At 34.7% G+C, this 17106-nt stretch overlaps 1 protein-coding gene and 1 long non-coding RNA gene across 2 annotated transcripts; both read left to right on the top strand.

The window, feature by feature from the left end:
• The first annotated feature begins 46 nt into the window (after nt 1-46).
• On the top strand, nt 47-16111 carry LOC136820534 (ran GTPase-activating protein 1-like). The gene is made up of 17 exons (XM_067076721.1): nt 47-151; nt 397-524; nt 1138-1197; nt 1758-1937; nt 2040-2174; nt 2349-2450; nt 4190-4246; nt 4439-4549; nt 4680-4779; nt 5076-5221; nt 6036-6125; nt 6372-6485; nt 6638-6682; nt 7111-7159; nt 7573-7661; nt 15404-15525; nt 16025-16111. The coding sequence occupies exons 1-17, from the start codon at nt 97-99 to the stop codon at nt 16092-16094; spliced, it is 1653 nt and encodes a 550-aa protein (XP_066932822.1). The 5' UTR covers nt 47-96; the 3' UTR covers nt 16095-16111.
• A 246-nt stretch (nt 16112-16357) lies between these two features.
• On the top strand, nt 16358-17061 carry LOC136820533 (uncharacterized). Its single transcript, XR_010848607.1, has 2 exons — nt 16358-16479; nt 16960-17061. It is a non-coding gene; the product is annotated as an uncharacterized lncRNA (long non-coding RNA).
• The last annotated feature ends 45 nt before the right edge of the window (nt 17062-17106 follow it).

Genomic DNA, 17106 nt, shown 5'->3' with positions numbered 1-17106 from the left:
GACAATGAAATAATTTCTAACTTATATACCTTTCATATTCCAGAAAAAAACAATTTATATTCTGATAAAAAAAGAGATTCCAAAAGAAAGGCAATAATGGGAGAAGTATGCTTTCTTGATCGAAAGCTGAAGTTGGATTGTGCATCAGATGGTACGTGCACACTCAACTCTATTATCTACTACTAATACACATTAAACACTTACAAATATCTGAGCATGATAGAGTCAAAGATATAAGTGTTTCGAGATGATCAAATAAGCTTTTTGATATCTTCTTGATATTTTGATAATGAGTGAAAGTAGTCCAGAGCTTGAACTAGTGCCCTCGTGCTTTCATTTTATCTCGCTTTATTACTTGATTGTTCCATGTCAATTTCCATTGGATTTTTCTCTCAGCAAACGAGATTGTTGAAGCCATCGGAAAATGCAAGAACTTGGAAACGTTACAGCTACAAGGAAATACTCTTGGTGTAGAAGCTGCTAAAGTGATATCAGATGCATTAAAAGATAAAACAACATTCAAGGTAGGACAATTTTGAAAATTAATTCAATCTTTACATGAGTAGTCTTGATATGCGTTTTTACCTACCTGGACGTCCCATGAAATTGACCGTTGTCTGTCCGTATGACAGCCCGGTACGAACTTTTCCGTTTTTTGCGAAAACCTTTTTTGCGTATTGAATTTAGTAGAGTTTAAAGCTGGTGGTACTATGTGGTTTAGGCTGAATCTAGATTAGACAACAAAAATAATTTGGAAGGAGTCAAATACTGCTAAATCACTTTTATGGAGCGAGGTGGTAGGGAGGACTTTGTGCACACTTGTTTCTATTGGGTGAACATCTGAGGATATCTCTTTCATTTTTTACAAGGTTTGATAATTGGGACCTGGGGACGAGTCTTTTTCACTAGTGCTAGGTATGAGGAATATTTTTTTCAAGGGTACATTTACAGGACGATCAATCAATTTAGCAAATATTTCAATTTTCCAGGGGGTATCCACAAATTGTCAAGAATTATTTTTGGCTTGAAGGTTCGTCCGACCCCCAGTATGGGTTTTACATGGAACAGCCCAATAGTTGAAAGTTGTGCACATTCTTTTCTTAGGAACTACTAGCTTTCTAATTTCTACTTCTTTAGAACGCGCTATGGAGTGACATGTATACCGGACGACTCCGTTCGGAAATCCCTCCCTCTTTGGTAAGTGTAAACTTCATTTTCATTTTGGGTGAGATCCGAGCACTTCGCAAGAAGTCTATTTTGAATAAGTAAAGTTGAGATATTGACTCTCGCTAATTCGAACTCGAACGGGGAATCAAATTTTTTCGTATTACGGTGAGATTCAAATTTAAAAAAGCATTTTTTACAAAGGTTCTCTTCCTTGACGGGGCTGAGAATCGGTTCAAATTATAGAAAGATTCAATTAATAGAAGTTCGAATTAACGAGAGACCGATGTGTAGCATTATATCGCTATTTTTTACAGTGAAGCCTGCATTTTCCGTACCATAACTAAAAAAACTCTTTAACTCGAACAAGTTTAGTTCTTAGTTGACAATCGACATGATACATAAAGTGTATATCTTATTGATTATTTTGTTTGTTGCGGAAAGCACCTTTTTTCACTGCAAATTTTCTTTTTGCTCTATTATCAGAATTTGAAAATTTTACTGCTGTTTTAATATAGTCCTCGGGTGGCATGACCCGTAAAACAACACAGTTTGTCTCGTCTAACTGGTCATATCTTGATTACTACATATAGAAACTCCTTGGAGATGCCATTATAACAGCTGGTGCTAAACTGACAGTCTTGGATTTGAGTGACAATGCATTTGGTCCAGATGGAGTGGATGGAATCAAGAAGCTTTTACGCAGCGAATCATCTTATTTATTACACACTTTAAAACTGAATAACAATGGTTTGGGAATTGGAGGAGGAAAGGTAAAAAACTAATTCATAAATTTTTGTATGATATTTTAGATTAGAAATTTATCTTCTAAAAAGAACGCTAAAATATTGTCCTTTTCTTTTGCCTCGTTGTAGATATTATCAGAAGCATTCATTGATTGTCACAAATCAAGCTCAGCTGCCGGAACTCCTTTCGCCTTAAAAGTGTTCATCTCTGGCAGAAACAGACTCGAAAATGAAGGAGCAAAGGCGCTTAGTAAAGCTTTCAAGGTATTGTTCTTTCATCTAGAGAAGAATCCCAACTCGATTGGCCTGTTATCGAGTTTTATTTTATTTATTTTTAACCTATATTTTAAGTATGTTCTATAAAACTGCAAGATTACAAATGGTATTCACCATGAAAATTTATTTTGATACAAAAATGACTTCTCCATTCTTTTTTAGTTATTGGGCAGTCTGGAGGAGATTACAATGCCACAAAATGGAATTCGTCCAGAAGGAGTTGTCCTACTTGCAGACGCGTTCAAAAAAAATAGCCACCTAAAAGTAAGTCAAAGTAAAACTTAATATTTCAGGCCAACAGCTTGCAACTAACGCCATAGATTTTTTTTAAAAACATTTTTATATCAACCCTTCGCGCATCTTGGGAGGGGTATAAAAATAGTCTGGTATTTTTTGACAGGAATATTATTAACTTTTAAAATAATCATCAAATTGACTTGAAATTTTGCAAGTGTACGAGAGAGAGAGATGAGAGATGTACCATCCCTGCAAGGGGAATTGGCCTAAGAAATAATAAAAAAAATTATGTCCTAGGAAAATCATAGCGCTAGACATGAAAAAGAAATAACTAGAGAAATGAACTCTATACATTAGCAATCAATCCATTCCATTTCATTCGAACCAAGGCATAATAAAACCAATTACTTTTCTCAATTTCACACTTTTTCAAACATTTGAAAATACCCCGACCATAAGTGAACTCAGGGGCTCCTTTTGGCCTTTTGGAACAGACCCAAGACGACAACATTTTACGAGGTAAACGATCATATTTCATACGTGTAACGTGGCCAAGCCATCGGAGTTGCCGTTTGTAAGCATAACTATCAATCGATAAAAGATTTGTTCAATAACTCATCATTAGTTAAACGAAACTCGAAAACATGTTTCATTGTAACACCACACATCGATCGAACACATCGTCGGTGGAATGTGCGTAGAAGGTTAAACAATTTTTCAGTTAGACACCACGATTCAGATCCGTATAAGAGGATTGGTAAGATAAGCCCTTCGTAAACAGAACTTTTGATGGATAGAGATATGTGTGAGTTAGACAGGATACTCTTACGTAAAGCTCCGAATGCGTTACTAGCCTTACGTATTCTATTATTTACATCCGCTTCATCAGTACAGTTCCTCGAGAGTATTGTGCCAAGGTAGCAAAACTGATCGACGATCGGTAAAAAACAGTTGTCATCTAGGCGGATGGGCTCAATATTTGTGTTATCAAAAGATTCAGGGGTTGTGTAGAGCATCCTTGGTGCTCCAACAAAAAGAATTTCAGTTTTCGAAGGCTTGTTTGGGTTTCGTACATCGCCGACATGCACTTCCATTCCGAACCTTTGAAAATGCTTTTTGAGCACCGGACAGAAGGGTTTCAACATCATCTCTGGATTCGAATAATACTGCTGTATCGTCAGCATATTCAGAATCGTCGAACGGGAAATCATCCCCTTTGGTGGTAGGTTTTCTCCCTGTCAGAACAAAGTCATTTTTGGTACGGAAAACACATAACGGACGGCAAACGCTTGTTCTCCAGGTGATCATTACGGTGGCAATGACAAAGGTAAACAGAACGGGACCGAAGTGTATACCAAATATGAATTGCCATTTTTGCTTAAAATTTTGGCATCATAGATGACGTCGTCATTCTTTTGAAATGGATGAAAAGGATGCCACCTGCTGGTATCATGTTTTTATAGACAGACCCATAATTCTCCTTTTTGCCTAAATCAGGGCTAAAGCACTTTTATCGAGTTACACTCCTGATATTTTTATGCCATTTTGCACAATTAAGCAAGAGCTCTATTTTCGATGAAAAGTGGTTTCTGGTGATTTCTTGTTAATTTTAAATTTGATGTTTTCTGTTGATCAAACAGATGAGTCATTTGTTTTACTTGTACTTAGGTGTTTGTGTTTCCCTTGTCAGAATAACCAATGATCTTTTAAAACAGTTTTGATTTATTAGAGTCAAGAATCACCCTTTTCCATTTGTTCTTTTGTAGTGCATCAACATCAACGATAACACTTGTACGGAAACTGGGGCTAAAGCTTTAGCTGATGTAAGCTAAAATTGTTTATGCTTGGTGAATTACGATATTTTTATAATTATCTTGCCCTGTTGCAAGTTTCTTAAAAGAAGTTCTATCCTCGCAGTCTGTCTTTAGAAAGTTTAATGTTTGAGTCTCGATCAGTCTCAGTGAGGAAAAAGACCATTCATGTCAAAAATTGTGTAATTTTCGCCCCTCTTTCAGTGCATTCATCACTTAGAAAACCTGGAAACACTAAATATCGGAGATTGTCTTGTCAGAGACCGTGGTGCGGAAATACTCGCTCCTTCACTCGCAGCAACAAAAAGTCTTAAGGTATGCTAAGCTGTTATTGTGCTATCGTAAGCTAGTTCTTTGTTTCTTTGTCTAAATCATTATCGCAATAAAACTACAATTGTTGAATGTTGCCCCTTCAACCTAAACATTACCTTTGTTTTCACCGTAGACTGTCATCCTTTCCTTCAACGAAATTCGACGAGACGGAGCAATGGCCGTCGTCAATGGAATGAAAAATAAAACTTCTCTAGAACTCTTAAATCTGGATGGTGAGTCTAAGCGTTGTAGCCTTTGTGCTCTTTGTATTTTTTTCTCATAAAATACTTTTAATATGAAAATTCATGGACATCAATATTACGAAGCTCAACACTTAGTGTTTTGAGCACTCTGGTACCAACATCAGTCTATACTCGCTTACCCGAGTCGCACTAATGAGTGAAGGACGAAACACGTGTTTGCGGATAGATGAACATCAATATTTTCAGTTTTAGAAAAAATATAGGGCAACGGTTATGATCATTTCGATCATGCAAATCCATACTCTCATGATTTTTTTGATTATAAGGAAACCAACTTGGAGAATGTATAGAAGAGATCCAGGATCGAATGTCGGAGTTCAATATGATCAACTCACTTGGTCCGTTTGATGACAATGAAGAACCTGATTCCGATGAAGAGAACGACAATGATGAGGAGGATGAAGAGCAGAACGTAATTATATTTTGCTCCCTACCCTCTATCTCTCTGTAAAGGAAGCCTTTGGACCATCTCCCTTTGCGTTCGCAAGACTTTGGGAAGTCTAAGAAATCTATGAAATTCCTTCTATTTTTCAATTTCTAAAAATGAGCAGGCAGTGAACGGCAGTGTAAACCTATAAGAAACAAGTTTAGTATATGTGTACTTAGAAATAATTGATGTAGAAGTTGTGTCTCAACCTGTCAAAAATCGTATATAAATCATACTTCTACGCCGATACGTCGTTTATATCATTTTCATTACAGAAATTATCCATACTCGCTTAAGAATCCTTCCATGATATACTGGACTCGCCCCGACAATTCTTCCTTTTGAAGTGAAAATTCTCGAGATCCAAGATTATTTAAGATGAATCTTGATTAATCTAAATTATCTTTTCAATCGAATATGATTTGTTACATTTGAAGCTTTGGTTTGCAATTAGCAAAAAATAAAATATTAGTGCATACTTGGACAACAGAAAGTGTTTCTTCACTGATACGAAATATAATAATGATAAAACTGATTCAAAAGACAAATTTAGATCAGAACCTTCCAAAATTAGCTGTTTTACTTTTTTGATTTTCACTCAACTTTGTAGACAAGAAAAGAATTTCGATTTACAACCACGAAGCTTTTTATATATTGACAGAATGTTTGCTTGTTTCCAGTTCGACGTACCTTTAGATAAAAGATTATGTAGTGTGTTGGAAAACATACCATGATTAAAGGAAACTCGAAGCCTGATAATGATGGTTTTAAGCGAGCTTGCTTGTGGCTTTATTTTTAGAAGAGCAATATTGATGTTGGAGATCAGGATGATCTGACGTCACAAATCGGGAGTATGGGGCTCAATAAAACGACACCTTCGAAAGGAAAGGTGAGCTATTTCTTCCTTCAGAAAGAAAATTCAGTACACTTGGATCGTATATAATTCCAATTTTTTGAGTGGTCGCCTGGAAAAAAGATCCCAAAAGGGCGCACAGGCTTTATTAAATTATTTTCTGAAAGAAGAATATCAGGAATCTCTACTTACCAAAAATTGAATTGAATAATTTACGATCGTCTCATTCAGGTGAAGTTTTCGTTATATGGTTAAATTATTGAGTTTTTCTGATCATTATAGAAAGCTTGCAGTGTCGACAACATCCGTAACTTTGCAGACAACCCGTCGTACAAAACCTGGATGGAATACGATGTCAATCAAAGGAAACACGCGCTTAAAAATTATATGCAACAGGTAATACAATTCATATTGTGATACTTTTTATTCATACTAACTGTAGTTATTCCAGAAAAGTAAGTTAGGCTTATTTGTAAACATTTATTGGATTGCTACGATCGTATTTATCCATCTTTTGTTAAGCGTCATTGATTCATTTTTATCTTTAGGGTGTGTTGCCATCTACAGATAAAACTGCTCGCCACTTCGTTCATGTAAGTTTGGTGTCTATCTATTATAATATATCTAAATTTCGCAAAATCCATTGGAAACAATAGAATTGCTCAGTAACATAAGGATACTAGGAAATAAGACTGTCTTGAATTTATTTAGACCTTAAACTGTCAGTGACAGCTCTAAATCAGGCTTATCCTCAAAGAGATATAGACAAACTCTTATTTATGTCAGTCGACAACACTAAGTATATCGAAATGGTCCGTCTTGACAGGAAATATTTACTGAATGAGAAAAATGAGTCAAATAATCGGAATGTTTTTTCCTTTTCGATCAACACTAGCGAGCACCATACACCACCTTGTAAGCAGATCATTCCCGCGATATAGTGTTGCTGACTTTATATCTTGTCGATAAATTTCAGCTCTGAATTAATGATGATTATAAGAAAGCTTTTCTTTTTGGCTAGATCTGTGGGTGTATGGAAAATGATGAATCTGCTATCAAAGAAATTTCAGGTACTTAATCTTGACAATTTCTTGTACAGAACGACTTTTGGACAGACTTGAGAGGTATAACATACCGGTACTAATTTTGGTGAGATTTACTTTTGACGATAAGTAAGCAATTTTCAAGTCTAGCTAGGACATAAGATATGCATATTGACTGTGTTGAACCCAATTTTGGAATTTTTATAGGTTTTTGCGTTTTTACGGCCCTAGTTGGCTCTAATCGACTGTTTTCGTTTGAATCTTTTTCTATCGTTTTTCGAAAGTGGTATAAGTGGTTTTTCGGTTTTGCGACTCTTCATTTTTTGGGTGGGAACGACTTTTCATGCCCATCAAATAGAGGACTAAAAAAGGAAATGTGAACTTTCATCAAACTATGTTACCAGCTAATCCTAATAATAGTGAAATCTTTTTTACCATAGAATGTGTGTTGGGTGAAGCATTCAAAGACTCAAGAGTTGAACCACAACAACTTGTTACCAGCCTCCTCGTACATATGGGATTACTTAAAGTAAGAAGGACTGACTGTTTTCCCGAAAAAGCCCCTACTTTATATAGCCCTATATTTCTTATAGGAGTGGAAGGTGGAAGAAATTTCAGTCAATAGAATAGAAATAGAAAATTCAAAAATTTACTTTTGGGGTGCACGAAAGGTCGAAGATCAAGCAGTTGGGTTACTATTAAAAGTCTATCAAAAGCCTCAATGAATATAAAAAATTTGCGCAGTATTTGTTTTTCTTTCTTACTTTCTTTGTAAAAGGTCAGAGTTTGATTCCCACACCTTTGTTTTGATTCTCTTGCCAAATGAACGTAACTTCGCCCTAGTGGCATGGTAACAACAGTCGGACGAATTTTTATATCACGTTAATGCACCTTTTCTACCATAGTTACGCGGTCAGGTGCGTACCACTTTATTATTTGATTTACCACCCTAAACTCGATCCAATCCTTTTTTTACACTTTTTTCTATTGTCCCTAAGTGCGAAGAAAGACTGGGACGGTTTTAGGGTGGTAAAATGGACAAAAAAATGTTATGATATTTTTTCCAAATTATATAAATTTGACTTTTTCATATTTACAAATTGCAGGAAGTGCTGGGAAGTGCAAATTTTCTTGCATTTTAAGGAGTTCAAACTACGTTGGAATGAATGTAAAAAAATATGAAACTTCTGATAATTTCTAAAAATGCAAGATTTTCGCTATATTTCTCATTTTGGTAATCCATTATTATTTCACTCAGTGAATCATTCTCTTCAATATAATATCGATCGTTTTTTCCTTGATTCTTGTGTTTTTGTTTTTTTATCAATGATTTGGGACATCACTTCAAATAACAATCTATAGAGGTCTTCTCGTCCCAGTGATTTTACACGCTTTGGACCTACCGGGAGGTCCTTTAATTTGACCGTTGTCCGTTCGTCTGTTACAAGCTTTTCTCGGGATTGGCTGATTAGTTTTTTTTAATTTTTTGCACAATGATACAAAATGGCAATGCCTGAAAAGTGACGGCGCCCGATTTTTGAAAAAAAATTTTGGGGGGCAAATTTGGGCCAAAAGCTACCTAAAAATAAGGTTTTTTGGACTTTGTGCAAAATTGCTTCATTAGTTTTTCCTGATTTTTGGCAGAAAGATAGAGTGCAAGGTACCCTAAAATGTGGCTGAAGTAATTTTTCTCGGAAAATTTTTTTTCGTCGTCAAATACGGATTTTCGCAAATTTGGGCCAAAAAACTACCTAAAAATAAGGTTTTTTGGACTTGGTGCAAAATTGCTTCATTAGTTTTTCCTGATTTTTTGGCAGAAAGATAGAGTGCAAGGTACCCTAAAATGTGGCTGAAGTAATTTTTCTCGGAAAATTTTTTTTCGTCGTCAAATACGGATTTTCGCTTTTTGGGGGAAATTCCCTTTTACCATTTTCCTGTTAGCAGCTTTTCTCGGGATTGGCTCATTAGTTTTTTTTAATTTTTTGCACAATGATATAAAATAGCAATGCCTGAAAAGTGACGGAGCCCGATTTTTGAAAAAAATTTTTGGGGGGCAAATTTGGGCCAAAAACTACCTAAAAATAAGGTTTTTTGGACTTTGTGCAAAATTGCTTCATCAGTTTTACCTGATTTTTGGCAGAAAGATAGAGTGGAAGGCACCCTAAAATGTGGCTGAAGTAATTTTTCTCGGAAAATTTTTTTTCATCGTCAAATACGGATTTTCGCTTTTTTGGGGAAATTCCCTTTTACCATTTTCCTGTTAGCAGCTTTTCTCGGGATTGGCTCATTAGTTTTTTTTAATTTTTTGCACAATGATACAAAATAGCAATGCCTGAAAAGTGACGGAGCCCGATTTTTGAAAAAAAATTTTAAGGGGGCAAATTTGGGCCAAAAACTACCTAAAAATAAGGTTTTTTGGACTTGGTGCAAAATTGCTTCATTAGTTTTTCCTGATTTTTGTCAGAAAGATAGAGTGCTAGGTACCTTAAAATGTGGCTTAAGTAATTTTTCTCGGAAAATTTTTTTTTGTCATAAAATTTTCAAAAAAAGACGACCAAGTTACACAATGATAAAAGAAAATAAATCAGACGTTTTTGCACTGTTCTAAAACTTATTGTGTTTGCTCAATAATTGTAAAATATGTAGAATACCTACTTTAATCTGATATTGATCAAGGTAGGTCCATTCAGCATGTTGCTTGTTTTTATAAGAATGGTGTATTTTCATTCCATCATGGATATTCTTAACTTTTTTGGCGAAAATCATCCAAAAATATTCTTACGGTATATTATTACGCACCTCATATTTTGATTTATAATTGCCACTTAAGTATTATCCCTGATTAACTTGTAGTTATTACCGCTAGTATATGTAATCGTCAGCCGTGCAAAATTACTCGAATCTGATTGGTTTAGAGGAGTGCGATTAATCGGTAATTGCACTATTACCACTTTTTGCACTCTTCGGCGGGGGGGACACTTTTGTCCCCTTATTCTTTTCTCTCCCAAGTCCTGTATCAGAGAATTTTTTTTACTACCGGGTGCACCAAAAAAAAGTATACAGGTTTGTCGAGATATTGTGAGCTTCAGGATTTGGATTTTTTGTTCATTCTTTTTTTATTGTATAGAGGATGCTCTAACTTGAATTTTGAGCTATCATACATTAAGTTTGAAAAAGTAGTTCAAAAGTTATTTCCAAAAAACTGACTTTTTTTCCAGGTCGAAATTTCAAAAAATCAATAAAAACAGCAATCACGCTATAAATAAGACAAAATGACAAAAATACAATTTCATTGTTTTTTTATTCCTTTTTCTCTTATCTTATATTTTGCCAACAGTTTGCCCATCTTATTTGCACGTCATGAACATTTCCAACACCAGCAAACTGAATGCAGACCAAGTTCTTTGAGCGACTAGTCGAGGAATGGTGATCTATTTGTTTCAAAAATTTTCTCACATAACATCGAAACCTCTCTTGAAGATTTCCAAAAAAAATTTTCAGCCTTTCTAAAAATATTATCCCACGTGAGAATAGCTTGTTTTACCATATCCTTAAATTCCGCAACGAGTTTTGATGAGCACGGTTGCATTTCTTTGGTATTTTTATGTGTAAAGAAGGTAAGTGTTAAGAGAAAAGTTTGCTCGCTGTTTTTAATGATTTTTTGAAATTTCGACATGGAAAAAAAGTCAGTTTTTTGGAAATAACTTTCGAACTACTTTTTCAAATTCAATGTATGATAGCTCAAAATTCAAGTTAAGGCATCCTCTATACAATAAAAAAAGAATGAACAAAAAATTTAAATCCTAAAGCTCACAATATCTCGACAAAGTTGTATACTTTTTTTTGGTGCACCCGGTATATAATAAAAAACAAAGACATTTTTTTTCTTCAATATAATATAAAAAAGAACAAAGAAATTTTACGTTACAAAGAAAAATTACACTGCAATGTTTTCTTTTTAAACAAAAGAAAAAAAGGAGGTTTTCGAATGTTTACTGACGATTACCTCGGAATGGTATGTTTTGTCGTGCAATTAACGATTAATCACTCGTAACAATAATCGTCAGTAAATAATCATTAGTAAATCATAGTTTTTTTAGAAAAAGGGAAAATAACTTATATATTTTTATAAACATTCGAAAACCTCCTTTTTTTCTTTTGTTTAAAAAGAAAACATTGCAGTGTAATTTTTCTTTGTTTTCAATTAAAAGAAGCTATTGTAACGTAAAATTTCTTTGTTCTTTTTTATATTCATGATATGCACCACTGCAATGTCTTCCATTCCACCCAATAGCTGATTGGTTGTAAGTGACGTATTGACTGATTTTACGTCACTTACAACCAATCAGCTATTGGGTCCATGATGTAATGTCAGAAGACATTGTAGTGGTGCATATCATGAATTGAAGAAAACAATGTCTTTGTTTTTTATTATATAGTAAAAAAAAGTCTCTGACACAGGACTTGGGAGAGAAAAGAATAAGGGGACAAAAGTGTCCAATTCAAATAGTGCAATTAACGATTAATCGCACTCCTCTAAACCAATCAGATTCGAGTAATTTTGCACGGCTGACGATTACTAGTACTAATCACATGATAACGAGTGCAATTCGAGAATAATTGCACGAGTGATTTTTTTTGTTATTAATTTCCGAAATTAATGTCAAAAAGGACGAGGAAAATTTGAAACAAAAAAATTACGAGTGCAATTTTCGAATTGTACGAGTTATTATGTGATTACGAGCTAATCGCACAATGGGTTTCACTACTTTTTCCCCGTTAGGAAAGTAGATTACCCCCGGGGGTGGTACTAGGGTTGCGAGCTGGCGGGGGGGTGCCGCCCGACTTTCGACCCTCGGACCCTTACCGGGACTAAATAGGAGAAAACAAAGGAAAATTTTGTGAATTTTACGACCCTTACCGGGACAAATTTGACCAATTTTGACCAAATTTCGATCTTTCTGGAGGTTAAAAGTTGAAATTTTCCTATTTTCCAACCCTTAGTGGGACTGAAATTTGATTTTCTGATTTTTCCGACACTTAGCGGGACTTTAGAAATCTAAAAAAGGTACCTTTAAGGGCGGCACATACCGTACCCTCCATTTGCCTAAGTACCCCTTCCCCCGGGTAGACTACACTGAAAGTTTTAGATTTTTCTCTTCTTATGTTTTTCTTTTATGGTTGTTTATAGATTTTCTTTCTCACAAAATGAATTTCGAATGCAATTAAAACGTTCGATGAAAAAAGAATGAAAGAAAAGAAAACTGATTAAAATCAATTTTGTAAACATTGGCGCGGCATTGAAGAGTGTGATAAACGATTAATTGCTCTCTGCAGGATGCAATTAACGATTATTGCTCTCTGTGAAAGAGCGCCAAATAAGAAAAAAAACTCATCGTGCGGCTTTTTCTTTCAAATAACATAATAACTGAAAAAAGAACGATTTTCGATCTTGGGTGCAACCCCTCTAGTAAGCTGAATAATTTAAGGCAATCCAATCCGATCGAATCAAATGAAGGAAAAAATTATCTATGCGGATAATTCTGGGTATACCGGGTGCACCAAAAGAAGTATACAGTTTTATATGGATATTGTGAGCTTAAGATTTTTTGTTGATTCTTTTTTTTATACTGCAGAGGAATAAATTAACTTAAATTTTGGTAGGTATATAAAATTTTAATGGTTTCTTAAATTTGTGATGGTTTCTTTGTGTTGTTAGCTGTTAGCTGTTACTTTTTTCTGATTTTTTGTAAAAAGATGGAGGGCAAGATTCTCTAAAGAATGGCTTAAGTGGTTTTTCCCGGAAAATTCTTATTCGCCTTAAAAAACGGATTTTGTATTTTGGGGGAAATTCCCTTTAACCAAATAAGAAAATATAGCTTTTCTCAATGTTGACTCCTTATTTTATTCTGATTTTTTGCACAATGATGCAAAATGGCAATGCCTGAAATGTGTCGGAGCCTGATTTTCAAAAAAATATATATTTGGGCAAATTTGGGCCAAAAACTGCCTAAAAATAGGGTTTTTTGGACTTTGTGCAAAATCCTGTCATTACTTATTTGTGATTTTTTGTACAAAGATGGAGGGCAAGATTTTCTAAAGAATGACTGAAGTGGTTTTTGCGGGAAAATTCTTATTCGCCTTTAAAAACGGATTTTCGCATTTTGGGGAAATTCCCTTTAACCAAATAAGAAAATTTAGCTTTTTTCAAAGTTGACTCATTATTTTTTCTGAATTTTTGCACAATGATGCAAAATGGCAATGCCTAAAATGTGACGGAGCCCGATTTTCGAAAAAGAATATATTTGGGCAAATTTGGGCCAAAAACTGCCTAAAAATAGGGTTTTTTGGACTTTGTGCAAAATCCTGTCATTACTTTTTTCTGATTTTTTGTACAAAGATGGAGGGCAAGATTCTCTAAAGAATGGCTGAAGTGATTTTTCCTGGAAAATTCTTATTCGCCTTGCCCAAATGCCCTAATGCCCAAAATGTGACGGAGCCAGATTTTTAAGGAAAATTTTTTTGGGCAAATTTGGGCCAAAACAGCTTAAAAGGTATTTTGGGCCTGAATGGTTTAAGTGATTTTCGTATTTGGGGAAATTCCTTTTTACCATTTTACATTATTCAACAGACAAGCTTTATTTTTCCATTCTGAATTTTTGTACAATTATTGTCACCATAGACATATGAACATGTTGTCACCTTTTTCTTATTTTCATCTGATGTTAATCATTAGGTAGGTCCATTCAGCATGTTGCTTGTTTTCTTCTAGTTTCTTTCTTACAACAATATATGTCATGATCATTCACTAAATAGACCTTTTCTGATAATGCCAGCAGATATCTTAGATTGTAGGCTCCACTTGCGTACGCTGTGATTGCACTTCTCAAGCAATATCTTCTATGTTGTTGATCGAAAGAAAAATAAAGGAATGCCATTGTGGTCCATTCAGACGTTCAATTGAGAAAGTTGAATGCACCTAAATTTTTTTCAAGCGCATAGTACTTTTTCATGATGCAATCCAAGTTGAAAGGATTGAAGCCATTAAGATATGATCGCAGCGCAGACAATGAAGAGACGGGCCCTCAGGAAGCTAGACTTTTTGAGTTTATAGCTATATACTTTCTACTTTATGGTGTTTCTGTATGACTGTCTGTGTGCCTAGTCTAACAACCGTTAAATGCCTTCGGGAAGGTCCTTCCTAACTTGGAAAGCCAGAATTGGAGCTATTTTACCAAACCCCTGGAGCGTAAGTTATTTAGGCTATCACAACTGCATGAAAAAGTTGAACGTGCGCATGTAAAGTTAAACGAATGTAAACAAACTTTTTTCAGGTTTTTAAAATAGATTTACCACACTGAACAAACAGTGAAAACACTCTAAGTGAGGTAAATCTATTTTGAAGACCAAAAAAAAAACATTGATTGACATTCAACACATCCAACCACTTTTGGATTCAACTTTACTTATGCGTACATTCAACTTTTTTGTACTTTGCTGGTATCTTGTTTTACCAAGTTAAGAAGGACTTTCTCGAGTTACGACCATATGATGGTCTTTAAAGCTCAAGAAGCTATGAATCAGCTCATCATCGTAACCAGTCTGCCATTTTGTTTGTTTTGATTTGCACAAGTAATATTGTAATTCGTGTTATGGTGTCTATAATTTGCATTTATAACACTCGCTTCAGCTTTTCAATGCTAAATGTAATAAGGTAACGTAATAATGGTAATAGCAGATATAATTTTCCTGATGACGTCATCATAAATTGGCTCAAAAATTGGGTAAAAAGGGGAAATTTGAGTGGGTCCCGGGCCCAAATCATTTATTTAGGTCTAAACTCGGTCTCTGAAAAAAATTTCTGCTTTTACCCTAAGTTGCACAATTTTTTCACCATTGGTCTCTACTAATAACGTAATAACATATAACGTAATATGAAAATATGTATAACATTTACCGCTGTATAATTTACCGCCATATTTATTACGGACACCTTAATAATTGGCCGGAACCCCGATGTCAGACACATACAAACAAACACAAAGTACAAAAATCGAGATTCATTTCCAATATCTATGAGTGAAACTATGAGTGCCTCCTCGACGCTGCGCTCCTGCGGGGGCAAATAATCAATGAAAAATCTTTAACCGTAAGCTCACAATATCTTGACTAACCTGAATACTTTTTTTTGCGCACCCGGTATATTTCGTACTTTTCAGGACCTTTTCGAATTGTATGAATTATGACACAATTATTTTTGTATGCTTTTAGGCTGAAACTAAAGTTGAAAAAGTTGAAGGTTTGAAAGGACCACTTTCGGGCTTAGAGAACGTAATCCTTCAAGAATACTTTCCACGAGCAATCACGCAGTATTTCATAGCGTTCCTCCTGAAGTAAGTCTCGTGTTTTTTTTATAAATTGTGTTCCTCATAATAGCATAATGTTAGAATTTACTTTTCTGGTATGTTTCCCCTTTTCATTATGAGCATAATGGTTTTTAAACATAATGAAGCTCAAATCTGCAAGAGAAATAAGCTGCTAAGTATAGCTCGAAGCTGGGAACATTCATTGTGTCACCCTTGTATGATATTTTTATAGATTTGAAAGAAAATAGAAAATGAAAATCGTTCTGAATAGAACAAATTTTAACCTGATTTTACACTAACATTCCTCCAAAAATCTAAATGTTTAGGTGTGGGAGGCCTATTCTTATAGTAAAAGACTTATTCCTTGGAGGGAAAGTAAGTTAATCTAAAGAATCCTCCATTTACTAAAAGTAGACAAAAAGGACGGCAAATTTCATAAAGAACGACAATTTTCCGAAAGTTAGGACAATTTTTGCCTGACCATTGCTTTTTGCCCACCCTGTATTTTTATTTTCTCTTTTTTTAGGCCAAACTCTCTACTGGACAGCTGTCATGACGAACGGCATCGAGTACTTCAAAAATTGTATCAAAAGTAACTTTTTACACTGAAAAATCTTTTACACATACAAACAAACACAAAGTACAAAATCGAGATTCATTTCCAATATCTATGAGTGAAACTATGAGTGCCTCCTCGTCGCTGCGCTCCTGCGGGGGCAGATAAAAAATCTTTAACCGTAAGCTCACAATATCTTGACTAACCTGAATACTTTTTTTTGCGCACTCGGTATATTTTGTACTTTTCAGGACCTTTTCGAATTGTATGAATTATGACACATTTATTTTTGTATGCTTTTAGGCTGAAACTAAAGTTGAAAAAGTTGAAGGTTTGAAAGGACCACTTTCGGGCTTAGAGAACGTAATCCTTCAAGAATACTTTCCACGAGCAATCACGCAGTATTTCATAGCGTTCCTCCTGAAGTAAGTCTCGTGTTTTTTTATAAATTGTGGTCCTCATAATAGCATAATGTTAGAATTTACTTTTCTGGTATGTTCCCCTTTTTATTATGAGCATAATGGTTTTTAAACATAATGAGGCTCAAATTTGCAAAAGAAATAAGCTGCTAAGTATAGCTCGAAGCTGGGAACATTCATTGTGTCACCCTTGTATGATATTTTTATAGATTTGAAAGAAAATAGAAAATGAAAATCGTTCTGAATAGAACAAATTTTAACCTGATTTTACACTAACATTCCTCCAAAAATCTAAATGTTTAGGTGTGGGAGGCCTATTCTTATAGTAAAAGAATCCTACATTTACTAAAAGTAGACAAAAAGAACGGCAAATTTCATAAAGAACGGCAAATTTCATAAAGAACGACAATTTTCCGAAAGTTAGGACAATTTTTGCCTGACCATTGCTTTTTGCCCACCCTGTATTTTTATTTTCTCTTTTTTTAGGCCAAACTCTCTACTGGACAGCTGTCACGACGAACGGCATCGAGTACTTCAAAAATTGTATCAAAAGTAACTTTTACACTGAAAAATCTTTTTGTAAATGAACAGCTAAACAAATTCTGTCTTCATCTTGTATCTTTTGACGTTGTG

The sequence above is a fragment of the Clytia hemisphaerica genome, unplaced genomic scaffold, assembly GCF_902728285.1.
Source record: "Clytia hemisphaerica strain Z4C2 unplaced genomic scaffold, Clytia hemisphaerica genome assembly, whole genome shotgun sequence".
Lineage (NCBI taxonomy): Eukaryota > Metazoa > Cnidaria > Hydrozoa > Leptothecata > Clytiidae > Clytia > Clytia hemisphaerica.
The sequence above is the reverse complement of the archived record's forward strand: the minus strand, read 5'-3'. Positions and strand labels throughout refer to the sequence as shown.

Excerpts from the sequence above, each read along its gene's own strand:
- LOC136820534 (XM_067076721.1), top strand. The coding sequence starts at position 97 with ATGGGAGAAGTATGCTTTCTTGATCGAAAGCTGAAGTTGGATTGTGCA. Across the intron at positions 4,550-4,679 it reads CAGCAACAAAAAGTCTTAAG|ACTGTCATCCTTTCCTTCAA; the intron begins GTATGCTAAGCT and ends TTTTCACCGTAG. Across the intron at positions 7,662-15,403 it reads TACATATGGGATTACTTAAA|GCTGAAACTAAAGTTGAAAA; the intron begins GTAAGAAGGACT and ends GTATGCTTTTAG.